This window comes from Triticum urartu, chromosome 2A (assembly GCF_056163025.1).
Source record: "Triticum urartu cultivar PI428250 chromosome 2A, HENAU_Tu73, whole genome shotgun sequence".
In the NCBI taxonomy this organism is placed as follows: domain Eukaryota; kingdom Viridiplantae; phylum Streptophyta; class Magnoliopsida; order Poales; family Poaceae; genus Triticum; species Triticum urartu.
Genome location: NC_141874.1, coordinates 180,632,387 through 180,649,034, shown reverse-complemented (window position 1 = coordinate 180,649,034; position 16,648 = coordinate 180,632,387). Strand labels below are relative to the sequence as shown.

General features: G+C 44.7%; 2 protein-coding genes across 3 annotated transcripts; both read right to left on the bottom strand.

Moving 5' to 3' along the window:
- Positions 1-5,421: 5,421 nt before the first annotated feature.
- On the bottom strand, positions 5,422-6,706 carry LOC125541356 (uncharacterized). Of its 2 annotated transcripts, none has more exons than XM_048704791.2 (3): positions 6,514-6,706; positions 5,807-6,137; positions 5,422-5,719 (listed from the first exon to the last, which is right to left on the bottom strand). In XM_048704791.2, the coding sequence occupies exons 1-3, from the start codon at positions 6,689-6,691 to the stop codon at positions 5,692-5,694; spliced, it is 537 nt and encodes a 178-aa protein (XP_048560748.2). In that variant the 5' UTR covers positions 6,692-6,706; the 3' UTR covers positions 5,422-5,691. The 2 variants fall into 2 exon arrangements, with proteins under 2 accessions (XP_048560748.2, XP_048560749.2); XM_048704792.2 differs by having other exon boundaries at positions 5,807-6,113; positions 6,514-6,661.
- Positions 6,707-10,897: 4,191 nt separating this feature from the next.
- ARAD1 (Exostosin family protein) lies at positions 10,898-16,392 on the bottom strand. The gene is made up of 3 exons (XM_048699818.2): positions 15,301-16,392; positions 13,596-13,961; positions 10,898-11,446 (listed from the first exon to the last, which is right to left on the bottom strand). Exons 1-3 carry the CDS (start codon positions 16,240-16,242, stop codon positions 11,258-11,260), a joined length of 1,497 nt encoding a protein of 498 aa, XP_048555775.2. The 5' UTR covers positions 16,243-16,392; the 3' UTR covers positions 10,898-11,257.
- Positions 16,393-16,648: the final 256 nt, after the last annotated feature.

Here is a 16,648-nt window from a genome sequence, read left to right as displayed (position 1 = left end):
AAAAACATACTGGATGTGCATAATGAGGCGTTGTCTAAGAAATATTTGGGTTTACCAAGTGATGTTGGTAGAGCCAAGGAAAGATGTTTTAAATATCTCAAGGACAGGATTTGGAAGCATGTTCAAGGATGGATGGAGAAGTGCTTGTCTGTGGGAGGGAAAGAAGTCCTTATTAAATATGTCTCTCAAGCAATACCTACGTATTCCATGGCGTGTTTCAAGTTGTCGCGGGGCCTATGTGAGCATATAAATAGCCTTATGAGGAAGTTCTGGTGGGGCAGCAAGCAAGGGCAGAGGAAGCCGGCTTGGGTATCTTGGGAAACTATGTGCAAACCAAAATTTATGGGAGGAATGGGTTTTCGCGACATTGAATTGTTTAATCTTGCATTACTAGCACGTCAGGTGTGGAGGATCCTGCAAGAACCAAATTCTCTAAGTGCTAGAGTGCTGAAGGCGAGATACTTCCCGGATGGAACCATTCTTGATGCGACCTTGGGAGCTCATCCATCCCAGGTCTGGCGATCATTGATAGAGGGACGAGATGTACTGGCTTTGGGCCTAATAAAGAGGATTGGATCGGGAGAGAACACGAGTATATGGCACGAGAACTGGCTGCCAAGGGATTACAAAATTAAACCTTTGTGTTCGATCGCCCCTGATCCGCCACAAGTTGTCTCGGAGCTTATTGATCCGACTTCACGGACTTGGAACAGAACATCCCTCATGCAGTTTTTTGTGAAGCCGGATGTAGATATGATCATGAATATCCCTCTTAGCTTTCGAGTGCAGCAAGACTTTTAGGCTTGGCACTATGATAAGAGAGGGTTTTTTTCTATACGGTCTGCGTACAAGATGATCTCAGGTATCAAACATCAGCGAGAGGAGTGGCTTGAACACCGTGCGAGCAACTCCAACAAGGAGGCGGAGAAGAAAGCATGGTCGCAGATATGGAAAGTTAAAATCCCATCGAAAGTTAAAGTTTTTGTCTGGAGGTTGGCTCATATGTCATTGCCAACGAGGACAGTATGCCATAGGCGGAAGATGGCGACCTCACCGGCATGTTCTATATGTAACGAAGAAGTGGACTCATGGCAGCATTCTCTGTTTGATTGTCGTATGGCCAGGTGTGTTTGGGCCTTGAGTGATGAAGATATCCTTGAGCACATGCTTTCCAACAGGATTGATGATGCGAGGCTATGGATATTTTGGCTTTTTGAGTCCACAAATCAACATGATCTTGCCAAGATCCTTGTCATGATGTGGGCTATATGGTGGGCTTGGCGGGGAGCGATTCACGACAATGAGTTTCAAAGTCCACTATCAACTTTCAATTTTGTTAATCGATATCTTCAAGAACTTGGAGTGGCAAATGCTGAAAGAATGACGACCCCGAGTCCTGCTATCCAGCAGCAGCCAGCGAGATGGCAGCCACCTGATGATGATGCGTGTGTCAAGATAAATGTGGACGGCGCTATTTCTCGCCGAGGAACCACAGGGGCGGCAACAGCAGTGTGTAGGGACAGTTCTGGAAATTATTTGGGAGCGTCAGCAATTGTCTTTTACGGACTAGTTGATGCTCCGAGTCTTGAAGCCCATGCATGCAATGAAGCCCTTGTTCTGGCTAGGGATCTGAATACTACACATGCGATAATAGCCACCGATTGCATGCAAGTCGTCACAAATATCAAGAGAGGTGCTAGTGCGCTTTTCTGCTTAGTGAGATCAAAGAGAGGGTGAATGATTTTGTAAAGATTAGTTTCTGTTTTGAGAGAAGGGAGTCGAACTTTGAGGCGCATGCTTTGGCTAAGGCAGCGTCATCGCTCCCGGCGGGTCGCCACATGTGGCTAGGGATCCTCCCGGATATCATTTGTATTCCTTCCGTGTTGAACTTTGAATGAAATCCCTAGTTCCACCTCAAAAAAAAAAGATCTTATCACTGCATCACGCAGATTGCGGTTTCTTGCGATCTTTCTACCCATTGTCTGCTCCGCCGTCCGCCGCCACGATAGTTTCTCCGGCGTCCAAGCCAAGTTCAGAAGTGGACTGCTTTCCCCCACCCCACGGCTTCATAGGTGCACAGTTAATCCTGCTTACTCTTTTACTTCATCTCCTTAATTTTATTTTGTTCAAATCTGTGCGGTTGTGCCATTAAAAAACTGCAATCATTAAATGTTAATCATCGGCATCAGCCAACACAAAGGGATCGGGGAAATCACCACCACCATGAGTGACCACAAAGCTCATGACATATGACATCCTATTTACCTATATGGTAAGTCCACTCTCCCAATTAGCCTCAATTTGAAATCTCATATTTTTATTGTCTAATATGAAGTATTGATGATTGATTGACTGGAAAAACAAATTGGGAATCAACTGGTTGTACTGTACATCAAAGATTTCTGTACAACTAATTTTTTCTCTAAAAAATTAATATTGTAGTGCTATTTTTGTAGTGTTTACAGCAGTGAAAACATGAGTTCCGGCTTATGCTTTCTGCATGCTTTAAACTACTTTTGGCTTGGCAAATGCTCATTAATCTATAAAAGCTCAAGTGTAAAACTCGACCCCCTCCCCCCCCCCCCCCCTCTAAATTTCTGGCGCCATCCCTGCTTAACTAGTTACCGTAACATCGCATGTCCCAATGCAGTATGAGTCTATAACTTAATAAATGGAGCTTTGCATGACACCACACCTATGTTACTACCCACTATGAAGGTAGTAATATAGTCTAGGAATATGTGTATGTTACTCTCCATTGTGGCTAGTCTAAGACTAGTCACAGTGGGTAGTAACTTAGAGTAGTAACATGCATATGTTACTAGTCTATGTTACTACCTCCACAATGGGTAGTAACATATGTGTTGTATCATGCATCACTTCATTTATTAGGTTGTAGACTCATCTTTTTTTGATATGTGTAATGTTACAGTAACTAGTTATGTTACTACATGTCTCTCTTTCTTCATTAATTACATGTCACATCATCTATTTTGTCTAGATAAATGTGATGTTACCACCTATGTTACTCCCATTGTGGGTAGTCTAAGACTTGAGCTCCTAGGAAACTGTGTCCTAGTCTTCAAACAGTGTATAGTTGCTAAGGCTAGCACACAACTCTGTCCAGCAAATCCCTTCTGCCGGCGATAGAGCGTTTACAGCAAATGGCCGGAGGCGAGGAGTGTATCGCCGCTGCCACCAAGATATCAGTGTCGGTGGCCAACGCGAACAGAGATTGATAGTGCATCCACGGGGGGTCACTGCTCGTTCACGTATCCAACCAGAAACAGGTTGATCTACCATTCTTAACGTGAAATTGGACACCTAAAGTAAACTCAGGCTTGACGACCTGGATCTCATTCCAGAAGGCCGAGCCACGACACATTGCCTCAAAGAACATGCCGTTAGGGAAGTACTTTCCTTTCGACAGGTCTACCCACAGACCAGACACGTTTTGGGAAAGCTTCCAAATCCACTTAGTGAGAAGGGCCATATTCATCAACTTAAGAGTTCGTCGAGCCCAGGCCTCCTTGCTTTTTCCGACGGCATACAACATCCCATTTCAGCAAATGGTACTTGTGTTTGATCCGTGCTTCTTCCCAGAAGAACTTGGATTGGGTCGTGTATAGCTTGGCATGGACACCGTCGGCAAAAAGAAATAATACCCATAGTAAACAAGGGGAGAGAGGACATGCTCGAATTAGTGACAATTAGTCTTGCCCCAGAAGGCATGAAACGACCTCGCCACGGACAAACACTACCCTCCAACTTGGAGTACAACTGCTCACATTCATTCTAAACTATTTCTTTTTATCTAGATTTCTAAGTTTTAAATTATTCCAATTGAAACAAAAAAAATCATTCATTTGTCCAAAAGAATGTACGTTCGTTCATTCAAACCTATTTTTCATCTAGATTTTAAATTGAAAATTATTTGAATTTTTTTAAAAACTATTTGATTTGTCCGAAAGAATGTAATATATTTCTATCTAGATTTTTTAATTTTCATTTATTCGAATTCAAACCAAAAATTCGTTGATTTGTCCGAAAGAATTTACATACATTCATTCAAACCTATTTATTTTTATCTAGATTTATAAATTGAAAATTATTTGAATTCAAACCCATTTTTTGGTTGATGTCTGAAAGACTTTATGCACATTCATTCTGTACTGGTTATTTTTATCTAGATTTTATAATTTAAATTATTTGAATTCAAACAAAAAATTCCGTGATTTGTCCGGAAGAATTTATGTACATTAACTCAAAACTATTTATTTTTATCTAGATTCTAAATTTAAATTTATTCAAATTCAAACGAAATTTTTGTTGATTTGTCTGAAGAATTTACGAATTTTTGACCATTTTGTGGGTGAGTGAGATTTTTAACATCATCTTTAACACGCAGGTCATGGACATTTTTTTAACAGGGATGTCATGCGCTCATTCTAGAGGATATTTGAATTGAATTGTGTCGTGTCGATTTCTAACTCACTCTCGGGTTGGAGCAAATGAATTTCGTGGCTGCAGGAACAAAACCAAGATGTCTTCATTGGACGCCAATTGGAGTTGTTGCCAAAGTAAATACTCCCTTCGTTCCGAATTACTCGTCACAGAAATGGATGTATTTAGAACTAAAATACATCTAGATACATCCATACCTGCGACAAGTAATTCGGAACGGAGGGAGTAGTTCGGTTTGTCTGCATGCTGGAACATGCATGTGATGTGGTGGTAAGATCATGCGTGTTACTGCTCGAGCATCAGAGTTAGAATCCGCAAGTCACTCGTTTTTCTTTCTCAATTTCTCCCTTCCCAGCGCGTGCTTACAAGTGGGACCCAACACAGGCTTTTACGTAATTAAATAAAAAGTGAGGGGTGTTTCTGCCAAAAAATAACATGTGCCATCACACGGGCCTGTTCTACTCACTGCCAGTGGGCCATAGCCACGCTGGTATGCCACACAAGCATGGGATACATGAATTTATGACCATATTTGCATGCCCGGTAAAGTTAAATGGCTTAAAATATGGTTTTTACAAGTTTGTGCATAAAATGACCATCCGATGCAAGTTTTATGACCGTCAGTGTATTTATCTCTTTCTGAAGTGTCTCTTTTTCTCTCTTCATTTCTGAATCATGAGTAACCCGAAATGGCTAACTTTGTTGCATTCGAATCTTATTGCAGTTTTGTTATGGAAGCAGGATTATCATGTCGTTCGGAATCAAAACCAACTGCAGTTTATTTTCACTCTGTGTGTCTCAGCTTTGGTATCACTCCAGGGCTAGAAGCAGAATTGTAGCCCAAACCTGCTGCAGCAAACTGTAGACTGTCCTAAACCCAGTGAAACAGAGTCCCAACTAAACAGAGTCACTCAGTTGGTTCAGATAATCAAAGTTCTCAGTCACATGCATCCAAACGTTCAAAGCTTCAGCTAAACAAATTTAAGCCCTTCTGAATGGAAGATTCTAGGGATCCCAATTAAAACAGCAGATGCAAACAGACAGTCTAAAACCCAGATGAAGAAAACAGACAGACGACAACAACAACAAAAGATAAGACAGAGATGTCCCCAATACTAGCATAAAACACCATCTAGGAGCAGTAGTAACTCAAACGGCGCATCTCCGAGCTCCAAAATGATCCATCTTCGATCCTTCAGCAGGCACATCAACAAGCGCGCAGCGAACCTAAGCAGCATCGCCGACATCCGGGAGGCTGACGAAAACAACGAGCCAAGTTAATCACAGCCCAAACTTGAGAAGAAGTGAAGAATTAACAGACTAGCACACCAAAGAAACTCACTTGGACAAGGCTGAGTGCAGATTGACGGCAAGAAGCACGAAGGACGCGACGGTGGACTCCGCGTACGAGCGCCGGGCAGCCTGCGTCGGCGCCGTGACGGCCATCCACGCCAGGGCACAGCCGGAGGTGGTGTTCACGAGCACGCAGAACATCAGGAACATGTGGCTGCGGAAGAAGGCGCGGAGGCAGGCCCGGTCGTCGGCCGTCATGGAGACTGCCGCCGCCGTGAGCAGCAGCAGCAGCATGGCCAGCACGGGCACCGCCATCCTGACGATCTTGGCATTGTTCTGGTTCGCTCTCGCAGCTCCTGCGGCACCCAGCAGATGGCGGCCTTCAGAGTTCAGACAAGAAACAAGAAGATCAAATCTTTGGTAGCATGACATTAAAATAGCAGAACAAGAAGATCATAAGGTGGAACTTGGCGAGCTGCCACTGCTCCTCCAACAAGCAGCGAAAAGAAACCCCAAATTAAGCCTTTGTCATGGAAAATCGGAGGGAATGCGACTCGTTTCAACCTGACGAGAACGCAAAAGATCTCCAAAAGGAAACCGCATCGCTCTACCGTGAAGAAGACGGAGAAAAAGAAACAAAGCAAGAACATTCATGCGGAGATCTTAAGCCCAAATTTCCACCCGAATAGCTAGCAGAAAAACTAGCAGCAGGAAAAGCCAACAACGATCAACCAAGAGGGATAGATTCAAGCATACCATCCATCTCTCTAGCACTACGCTTTTCCCTGACCACGGGGAGTTTTGGAGGTGTTGGCGGGGCTCTGTAGGAAATGGCGATGGAGCTTTTGGAACAGAAATTGCCATGGGGTTGGCGTCCAGTTATATGGGGCATACGGGGCCGGGGGAGGGAGGTACATTGGTCAAGATGATACATGGACAGATGACAAAATTTCCAGTCTGGAGGCAACAGCAGGCGCAGCTTTTTCAGATTTCAGTTTCTTCTTTTCAGAGCTCGATCGCCACCCTTTTCTTTTCTGTTTTCTTGCATTGAGTAACTCCCTACTCACGCCCAATTCTCTTAGGGCATGTACAATGCATAGCCTCAAGGTGATGCCTTACATGCCATGTAAAATCAAATATAACGTAAAATAGGTTCGGATAGGTAAGCAGGATCCTCTCCAAGAGGCAGGTGATTGAAGAGAAAAAGTATGGTCCGGTGACAAAAGCTGAAAAGGTTTAAGTGAAAGTAGAGATGCATGTGTACTAGAATCTTTATTTTCTATTTCTTAATGAAGCCCATTAAAGACATGTACAACGGAGGCATCACCTCAGCTCTTAAATTAATCAAAAAGTAATGAAGCCACCATTTAAAAAAAATCTGTCCATCGAAGGCCACAGTATGTAGTGGACCCACTGTCCTTCACATGCATAGCATTGTTTTTCTGCTCTCTCTATCCCTCTCTTGCATGCATCAGCGCAGCATGCCTTTTCTTCCTTTCTTCACTTTTCACGTCTGAAGAAGTTGGCTCTTCTGCAGGATGTAGCTTTTAGTCTGCAAGCAGCACGTTGCGTCAATTTGGGACCATCCGAACCTAGGTGGCAGTTGGAGCACCCGTCCACCGTGTAGTGTTGTACAAGCCCTAATAGTAGCTTGCATTGAGGAGAAAAAATAAATGTAGATGTCTCAAATTACTTTTTGTCATGAGGCATATGTATCCATATGCCACCATTATACATGCCCTTACTGGAATACTTTCTTTTCGGGACAGTAAAAATCGACTGCTTTTGCTTTTTCAAAACGCACATGACGATCCACAGTTCCTCACAAGCGACGAATGGTGGTAGTCCAAATGGATTGAAGCAACATGATGCCATCGGTCCACTTTAACGCACCATGAAACTGGCACACTGATTTGAAATAGTTTGAACAGAATGATATGAAGGGCATCGTCAGTTTGGCAAGCAGTCAGCCATGGGCTGGTCCTCCTAGAAAAAGGTCTAGTTTGGAGGGTTGGCAATGGCAAGATGTTCGCATTTGTCGTTACCGATGATCGCTCGCGAGCCTACAGGAGGTTTGATTTCGAGCAAAGGAAGGTGCAGATTCAAATGGGTCTTCTTCGCAAAATAAAAAAGATTCAAATGGGACTATAGTTAAACTTCAGCAATATTACTTACAGGTTGGCAAATGGGTCTTGGAGGGAGTATCGTTGGATTTACAGTGGAGTAACCTTCCAGTAAATTGAGATATGCGCTTTTTTTATCAGATAAGATAGTATAGAGGAATCTAGTTCTTGTAGTATTATTCATATTCGTCCTAGTAAAAAATGTGCTAGTCATTTCATGGCAAACTTTGGTAGAAGGCCGAACCGTTGTCTGGCTTGGATCGGGTCTAGAGGAGGTCTTGGGGCGTTGTCAGACGTGGTTGTAATCCCTAGGTTCTGAGTAACACAAAAAATATTTAGCAACAAAGAAAACACCGCGGATTCCAAAGTATGGTATCAACATGAACTCAAATTAGTAAAAATTGCAAATGTTCATCATAGATAATAGGGCCATGATTATGAATAGTTCACTTAGAAGACCCGTGCTAATTGACAATGAACCCATGATAGCTTGCATTCCAAATTGAAACAACAAATGGAAAAGGCAATAGCTCTGAACAATGTAGAAAAACAGTAGAATCAGGCTATTTTTTTCTGGATATGTCTAACTATGATCCTTCCAAAATAGATGTGCCAATCTACATCCTCTGAGAATTGGGTGTAGAAGGTACTTCAGTGTACGACACAATTACCAATACTTTTTTTTTGAAAGGAACACCAGCGCATTCCATTAATTCAAGAGAGCTGGAGAAACCCCAGCAACCAAGTCTTGTACATAATCAGGAAGCGGGTCAAGCCAAATTTGATAGCTTGCCTGCTCCAGACTCACACCATACGCAGCTAACACATGTGCTGATACATTACAGGCCCTTGGGCATACATCTATCTTACAACATTGAAAAGAGTATTGAATAATACGTTTCATTTCTTTAAATAGAGCGCCCAGTGTCGAGTCATCATAATCATTGCTTGTGATCGCCTGCTTTAATACAACTGAGTCTGTCTCCAAGACGACCTTGCAGCAGCCCATTCTGGTTGCTTCCTGAATTGCACGTAGCATTGCAGTAGCTTCTGCATGGAGAGGATCAGCAATGAACTGAAGATTACCTGCTCCCGCCACCAGCGTCTCACCCTGTTCATTCTTGATGGTAAAACCCCATCCTCCCAAGTGAGTTGACTGTCTAAAAGCCCCATCAGAATTTATCTTCAGGAAATCAGTAGGGGGGGGGGGGGGGGGAGACCAAATCTGCTGCTTTATTTGCTTTGACGCGCTCTGCTTCGTTTCAAGTTCTCCTGACAATCAATACATGAAGCTGATAAGAGTGATATATCTCCTCTAGGCTTCGCATCTTGTTTCCCTGATTTGCTTTGTTTCTCTCACCCCACCAGGTCCATAGCAAAACACATGTCCTTATGCAAGTATCTTCATCCTGTTTGAGTATTTCCTGCATCACAGAATTAGCATTTGGACAGTTAACTAGTAATTCACGTGTCTTCCAGTTGAGCTGCTCTCCATAGAGCCTTAACTGATTTGCACTTTAGAAAGCAATGGCCCCCATCTTCATCCATTCTAAGACATACCGGGCATCTTGTATCTAGTTCTATGCCTCTTCTCTTGATCTTCATTCTGAGCGGGAGGCTATTGTTTGCTAGTCGCCATAAAAAGTGTAAAATTTTCCCTGCCAGTGGTAGGGCCCATAGGTTCTTCCACGTGCCTAATGTGCTCCTCTCAGGGCAGTAAGAAGTAGAAGGGATGCTTTTATCTGATTCCCTTGCTTGACTCTCAAGCACTACTTGATATGCTGATTTTACTGAGAACTTCCCTTTTTTGTCAAAATGCCACGCCACATAGTCCTCTTGCCCTTCATGTATTGGGATTTGAAGAATTGCCCGGGCATCTTCTTCATTAAAGGTTTGTCGTACAAGTTCCTCATCCCAAGTGTAGGAGGATGGGTCAATCAACTCTGCGACTTTTGTTATGATTTGATTTCCCCTCCTTGAACTGACCAGCCTTAATTTTCCCTTTGGGAGCCAATGATCAGTCCAAATATTTATACTTTCTCCATCTCCTACTCTCCACACCACCCCGCTCTTTAGCACCTGTACCCCTTTTAAGATGCTCCTCCGGATATTCCATTTCTTGCCTCGGCATCCAGCAAGTTTCGATCTCGAAAGTATTTTGCCGCTAGGACTTGTGCACATAGTGATGTGGGATTCTTTAGAATTCTCCAAGCTTGCCTCGCCAGCATGGCAAGGTTAAAACAGTATAGATCTCTAAATCCCAATCCACCATCCTTTTTAGGCTTTGTCATTTTTTCCCAGCTAACCCAATGAATTTTATTTTCTTTATCCATATGGCTCCACCAATACCGAGCTATCATTGCATTGATGTCGTCACACAATGATTTTGTGAGGTCGAAGCATGCCATTGCATAGACTGGTATTGCTTGCGCAGCCGCCTTGATCAAAATCTCCTTTCCAGCTTTTGAGAGCATTTTTTCTTTCCAACCTTGCAATTTGCTCCATATCTTTTCTTTCAGGTAGTGGAAAGCCTTGGTCTTGGATTTGCCAATGTATACCGGTAGTCCCAAGTATTTACCTGAAAAGCCCTCTTTAGTGATACACAATTTGTTCATCACCTCGCTTTTGTCTTCCAGCTTCGTGTTCTTGCTGAAAAGGATTGCAGATTTCTCTTTATTTATGGCTTGACCTGAGCAAGCTTCATACGTACTGAGGATCCTGTTCATTTCATGTACACTATTGGTGTTTGCTTCAATGAGGAGTAGAGAGTCATCTGCAAATGGTAAGTGGCTTATACTTGGGGCAGTATTACATATTTTAATACCTTTAAGTCTACCATTTATTTCAGCATCATGGAGCATAGCAGAGAAGCCCTCGGCACATAATAGAAAGAGATAAGGAGAGAGGGGATCACCTTGGCGAAGCCCTCGCTCTGGAATGATAGTATTTGTTGTATCACCATTCACTACTTGATTCTTCAGAGTAGGGTTCAGAAAAAACAAACTACATTGCTCCGATTTCAGGTACGATAATCAATATCTCACAAGATTGCTTCCCTTAGATAATTCCTATTACAACTATGTCTCCCTAAGAAACGCTGTAATCAATGTTGTGAATAAGACATTCTGATTCGACATGACATCCTGACAAGCTAACAGCATAAAACAAACAGATACAAAACACAAAACAAAACAGAGTTCTTCAATGTTGACTCCAGTGTATCTACTCAAGAACTGAAGGGCGTTAGCAGGATATGTACAATCAGGAACTGAAAAGGGGTCCTTGCTGTCCATATATATGTATAGCACTGCAACATCCAAAATTCAGGCAATGCAGGCACAAAAGTTTGATTCAGGCCACAGAAACAATCCTACTGCCTAGCCAGCAGTAGATATCTCGCTCGGTGTTGAACAGATGCACGAGCAATCAGTTTCATTAGTGCCTCTTTCAACTAGGCGTTTGTTCCGGTTAATCAACAGCTTGATCAGTGGTGCTTTCATGGAAACTTGGCGCCATATTTGATTCACTGGTCCATTCGGATCTTCATACTCAAAGTAATGTTTTACCTGCAACAAATATCCAAGGTTCAGCAAATAAACTACTAGCTAACGGACAAATGTGTATGGACATGCATTACACTCCTCTGAAACTGAATTGTCATACAATTCCTTGAGTTTCTTGCAAATAAGAATGACATTCCACATGTCATTGCATACCGTACCAGATTGAACTCTTCCGACGACAGCAGTTGATCTTACGTAACATAGCAGTTCGGCAGTTTTGTCACCAAAACTATATGCTCCCATCAATTAAGAGCATAAAATATTCCATACACAATGACCAGAAAATATCTTGTGAATAAAGCGACTTAGTTTGCCAAGTAATTCCAAATAGCTGCCCATCCATGGAGTAGTTTCTACTAAATGACAGAAAGAAATAAATGGTGATCTTTCCTTGCAAAAATGCAACAAACAGCCAAGTGTCCCATGCTAGTAAATGTGAACAGTATAACCAGTTTCTCAACAATAAAATATCTAAATCAAACAACTGCAGTTACGTTATTCAGCTTCTAATACATTTAATATGGTAATTATAGTACTTCACACTGGTTTTCGGTTAAGTTGGCTTGTCCAGATGAAGAAGTGACTATTCTGACAGACCCGTTATCAAGTCCTCAAAGGTCTACCGATATGGAGGGTTCCTTGCATCTCATTCTCATCTTGGTCATCTGAAACTAACTGATCTTGCATGCCAGCATGCTGCTATCCATAGTTTTTATGGCGTCGAAATCTCATCGTTATGGTGACTATATAATGGTGTGGCGGCCTCCGAGCCAAGGGTGCCGGCCCTCGCAACAGAAGTTACATGTGGCATCCTGTTGGCGCCCAAATGGTGAGGTTGGCGTCCCCATGCTCAATTTCGGATGCCACAGGCAGGGAGACGTGGGAAGGAAATGCAGAGGCAGGAGGGAAATATCAGTAGGCATGGGAGATAGCCAGGAGATGGAGGGGAATCGAGCTGAGAGAGGCATCCTGTTGGCGCCCAAATGGTGAGGTTGGCATCCCCATGCTAAATTCTGGACGCCACAGGCAGAGAGGCGTGGGAAGGAAATGCAGAGGCAGGAAGGAAATATCAGGGAGGGAGGGAGGGAGGGAGGGAGGGAGAGGGAGAGGGAGAGGGAGAGGGAGAGAGAGAGAGAGAGAGAGAGTTCTCTCTGACCTTGGTGCGGCAACCAGCGAGCCTCTTCCAGTCATCCCCCATCCAGCCCCAATAAACTCCAGGTCGGATCCGCGCAGCTCCAGGTAGATGGTGAGCTTCAGCGCCACATCCCGCCGCTGCCATCCACAGATCGCCGCTGCCATCCACAGATCGACGAAGGTGTGGCACACCTCCTCTCCGGCCAGCTTCAGCACCACCTTCGGCGAGGCAAGTTACCCTCCCTCCAGGTAGATGGTGAGCTTCAGCGCCACATCCCGCCGCTGCCATCCACAGATCGCCGCTGCCATTCACAGATCGACGAAGGTGTGGCACACCTCCTCTCCAGCCAGCTTCAGCACCACCTTCGGCGAGGCAAGTTACCCTCCCTGCCCCCCCCCCCCCCCCCCCTCCCTTCTCCCTGCTTCTCCCTCACCATCTGTCTTCTTGCCCAATGCTGTGATGTGCTCTGTTTCTTTGTCTGCAAAGCTCCTCTGTTCTGTTCTGTACATGTTATGCACTAGTGCGGTGCATATCTCAAACTTGCAGTCCACATGTAGGCTAGTATATTTGTTGGCAGTGGCTAGTCAAGTGTGTCTCCTCTATTTAGTGACTTAATTTGTTGTCAACATGTCATACAAAGTTATGTTTTTTCTATGAAGTGGTGATCTAATTTGCTATCACACAAAGTTAGGTTGTCTATGAAGTCGCCTCACCATACGCCATAATAAGTGCTATAAAGTAATGAAGGGGGTCGGTCGCCACAAAATTCATTACACCATAAAAACTATGTTGCTATCTCACTATGCTATTCTGGGTGTATATACAGAATGTACTCTGTATAAAAGATCACTGCGTAGGGATACTACAACAGTAAGAAAATCTATATAATTCCTGGATTAAACACATTTTGTTTCAGATATATGTATAAAATTGATTCCTATTAACTGAAAGTACGTACAGCATAAGATGTACTAAGATGCATATGGCAGCATGAACTAAGAAAGATGGAGCACTGACCCTTTGTATTTCTCTCTGGTACTCCAGAATTCGCTCTGAACTGACTCTCCGAAGCATCGAAGTTAAGAACCCAGGCTGTACGGCCTTGCTTGTGTCAACGAAAATTGAGATATTACTGTAGTCTATAACATCTTCGAATGGTAACTCGATGTGATCACTAACTATAACAGGAACACATAAGCTGACAAGTGCATCAAACAATCTGCAGGCCGAGGGAGTATCTCCAGCAGGATGCAGGCAAAATTTGGATGAGTGCATTCCTTGTGTGGCCATACGCCGACTCACCCTTGATTGGGCTCCATGTTTTATGATTACATCGCCCTCATTTTCAAGAACTTGAAAAAGTGTATCACGGACCTTCCCGCCCTACATTATTAAGAATGATCAACTGTAACGTAAGTAATGCTATTGCATAAACTAAGATAATTAACGAAAGAAAGATGGCGTTGACTATAAACTCCATGGCTAAAAAGCAACAAAGAGGATGCACTGCTAGTAACAAAATCTGACAAAAGGAAGAAGGATGAGTGCACACAATCCCATACCTTAAGTAGGATCTGGGAAGTATATAACTTAAAAGGAAGATAAATGTGAAAAAATATATAACTTAATCAAGACTTGAGGAGCAACATTTTGAGATTACAATAGGGACCCGCAAAAGTGTTAAAAGCATTAACAGAGGGATGCTTAAAAAATTATGCTGTTAATTGCATGATTTTTGAAACTGTACTTTCTAGAGATCTTCTGAAAACCAGAAGATTATATTATGGTCGCTTATGGCATAGCGTGGAATCTCAAGAATGGATTCTGCTGCCTATCTCCACTGTATTGTTTCCTATGCTCAGATGGTGCATTTGTTACCTTCAGTCTTGTCCTATCCAAATTATGTATTATGCAAAATTAAGTATCGGACATTAGATGTAACCGTTGCAACTGGAAACAAGTAAAACTGAATGCAGCTTAAAATCTCGCTGGATGTGGACAGTAGACAAACAGTAGATGAATGAAAGAGAAGGGGATAGATAAGGTAGAGGAAGGGTTTGCAAAAATTGTGGAAGCATTTGTCTCGGCAATAAATTATTAAGTAGGTAGATTAAGAAGTATACAAGTTTGTGATTTTGAAAAGATTGTGCTTTGAAGAATAGTACAAGACTACTACTGAATAATACATCAATTCTCAGCAACTTCTGTATCCAATAAGCCCTTAAATGCGTAACAAATTGGCCAATATCAATGTTCACTTCAGTAGATTGTAGTGTTGCCCTTCAATACAAAAGGTGTCCTGGACTCCTGGTTAAATTACCCGATGATATCGGTTCCTAGACTGCCTCGTATAATCCTTCCCCAGACCCTACCTTGCGTGGGAGCTTCTAGCATTGGGTCTGTCCTTTATCGATTCCTGGACTGTCATTCCTTATTTACACAAAAAGTAATCCCAGTGGTGTAAAATCTAAGGTAATCATATATGTCCTAACTTTCTTTTCACCTTAATCCATCTTTCTATGATACTCCCTCTGTCCCATAATATAAGAGCATTTTTGAAACGCTCTTGTATTATGGGACGGAGGGAGTAATTCTTATACAAGAATTTAACATTGAGTGCTCTGAAAGAGATCTAAACACAGCTTATCAAGTGTCATCATGAGTTTATGACACGTCAATCTCTAAAAAAAGTGTAATATTTGTTTCGGATTCAAGAGCTCACCTCCTTTCGGTACCGGTTGCCCATGAAAAACAGCAATGCAGGCCTGCTGTCGACATTGACATCGCCCTTGAAGGGGTTGATGCGGTGGGAGTAAGGCAGGATGACATCCTTGACGAGAGAGGCCTGATCACCACGCAAGCGGCCGAAGTCAGAGACTAGGAGCACGGCATTGCTGATCCGGTCCACCACCCGGTAGAGCGCATTGGGATCCTGGCAGATGAACACGTGGTCCCTTCCTCGGTGCCGCCGCCAGTACGACTGCCGCTCCAGCCACTCCACCAGCTCGTCCTGCATGGCCTCGTCGCTATACGAAGGCCCCACCGTGGCCGCCGCCTCAGAGGCATTGGCGGCGGCCGGGGGCCGGATGGGGTTGACGACGAGGCTGAGGGACGAGAAGAAGGGCACGTAGAAGAGGTCGGCCTCGGCCGGGTCATCCACGCGAGCCACGGGGCGATCACGTGGTCCGCGGCGACGGAGGTCCTTGAAGAGCCACCACTCCGCCGAGTGCTGGTGCCCCGGATAGCGCAGCTCCTCGTCTGCCAGCACCGCGGCCGCATCCGGCGAACCCGAGGGGCCCCGCGCGGACATGTAGCTGCGGACGACGCCGTAGGTGAACTTGGACGGCAGGTCGTACAGGTAGATCTTGACGGGGGAGGGAGGGGAGGAGGCGGAAGAGGAAGGAGAGGTGGAGACGAAGGAGTGGGAAAGGCGGGAGGCGGATGGGGCAGAGGGGGACAGGAGCAGGAAGAGTAGCGCGAGCGCGAGCGCGAGGAGGAGGAGGATGACAGGGGAGGGGCGGCGCGACGGCATGGCGCGGGCGGCGAGTGCGAAGAGGGATCTGGGGAAGACGAACCGAGGGGGCGGGGGCGACACCAGCGCCGACGCCGGCAAGATCAGAGGCGCCGGTCGCTGCTTACGGGGTGGCCTGCCGCGCTCCCACATGTGGCCTGCCGAAGACGGCGGTCGCGCGTCGCGGGCGGCGGAGGATCGGAGGGAGCGGGACGACGGCGATTGGAAGCAGTAGTGGGGCTACTGGCTGGCTCACACTTGTTTCTGCTAGCGCTACTTCCCACAGGTCGGTGACTCCACATGTTATACTATACCACTAGCTTCATGCGGAGTTTTTTTTTACGTGCGCTACTAGGCGCCGGCGCGCCGGCCGAAAATTTCAGCCGATCGGCTCCCAGCCGCACCAACTGTTGGATTTGGATCTTCCTCGCGTCGTCTTCTTCCTGTCTCCTCGTCTTCTTCCTTCCCCACGTCGGCGGCAGTCGGCCACGTACGACGCCGCGCTCACTAGACACCCCCGCGCGGCTTTGCTCGTCCTCGGCCACGTCCTCGCCGACCA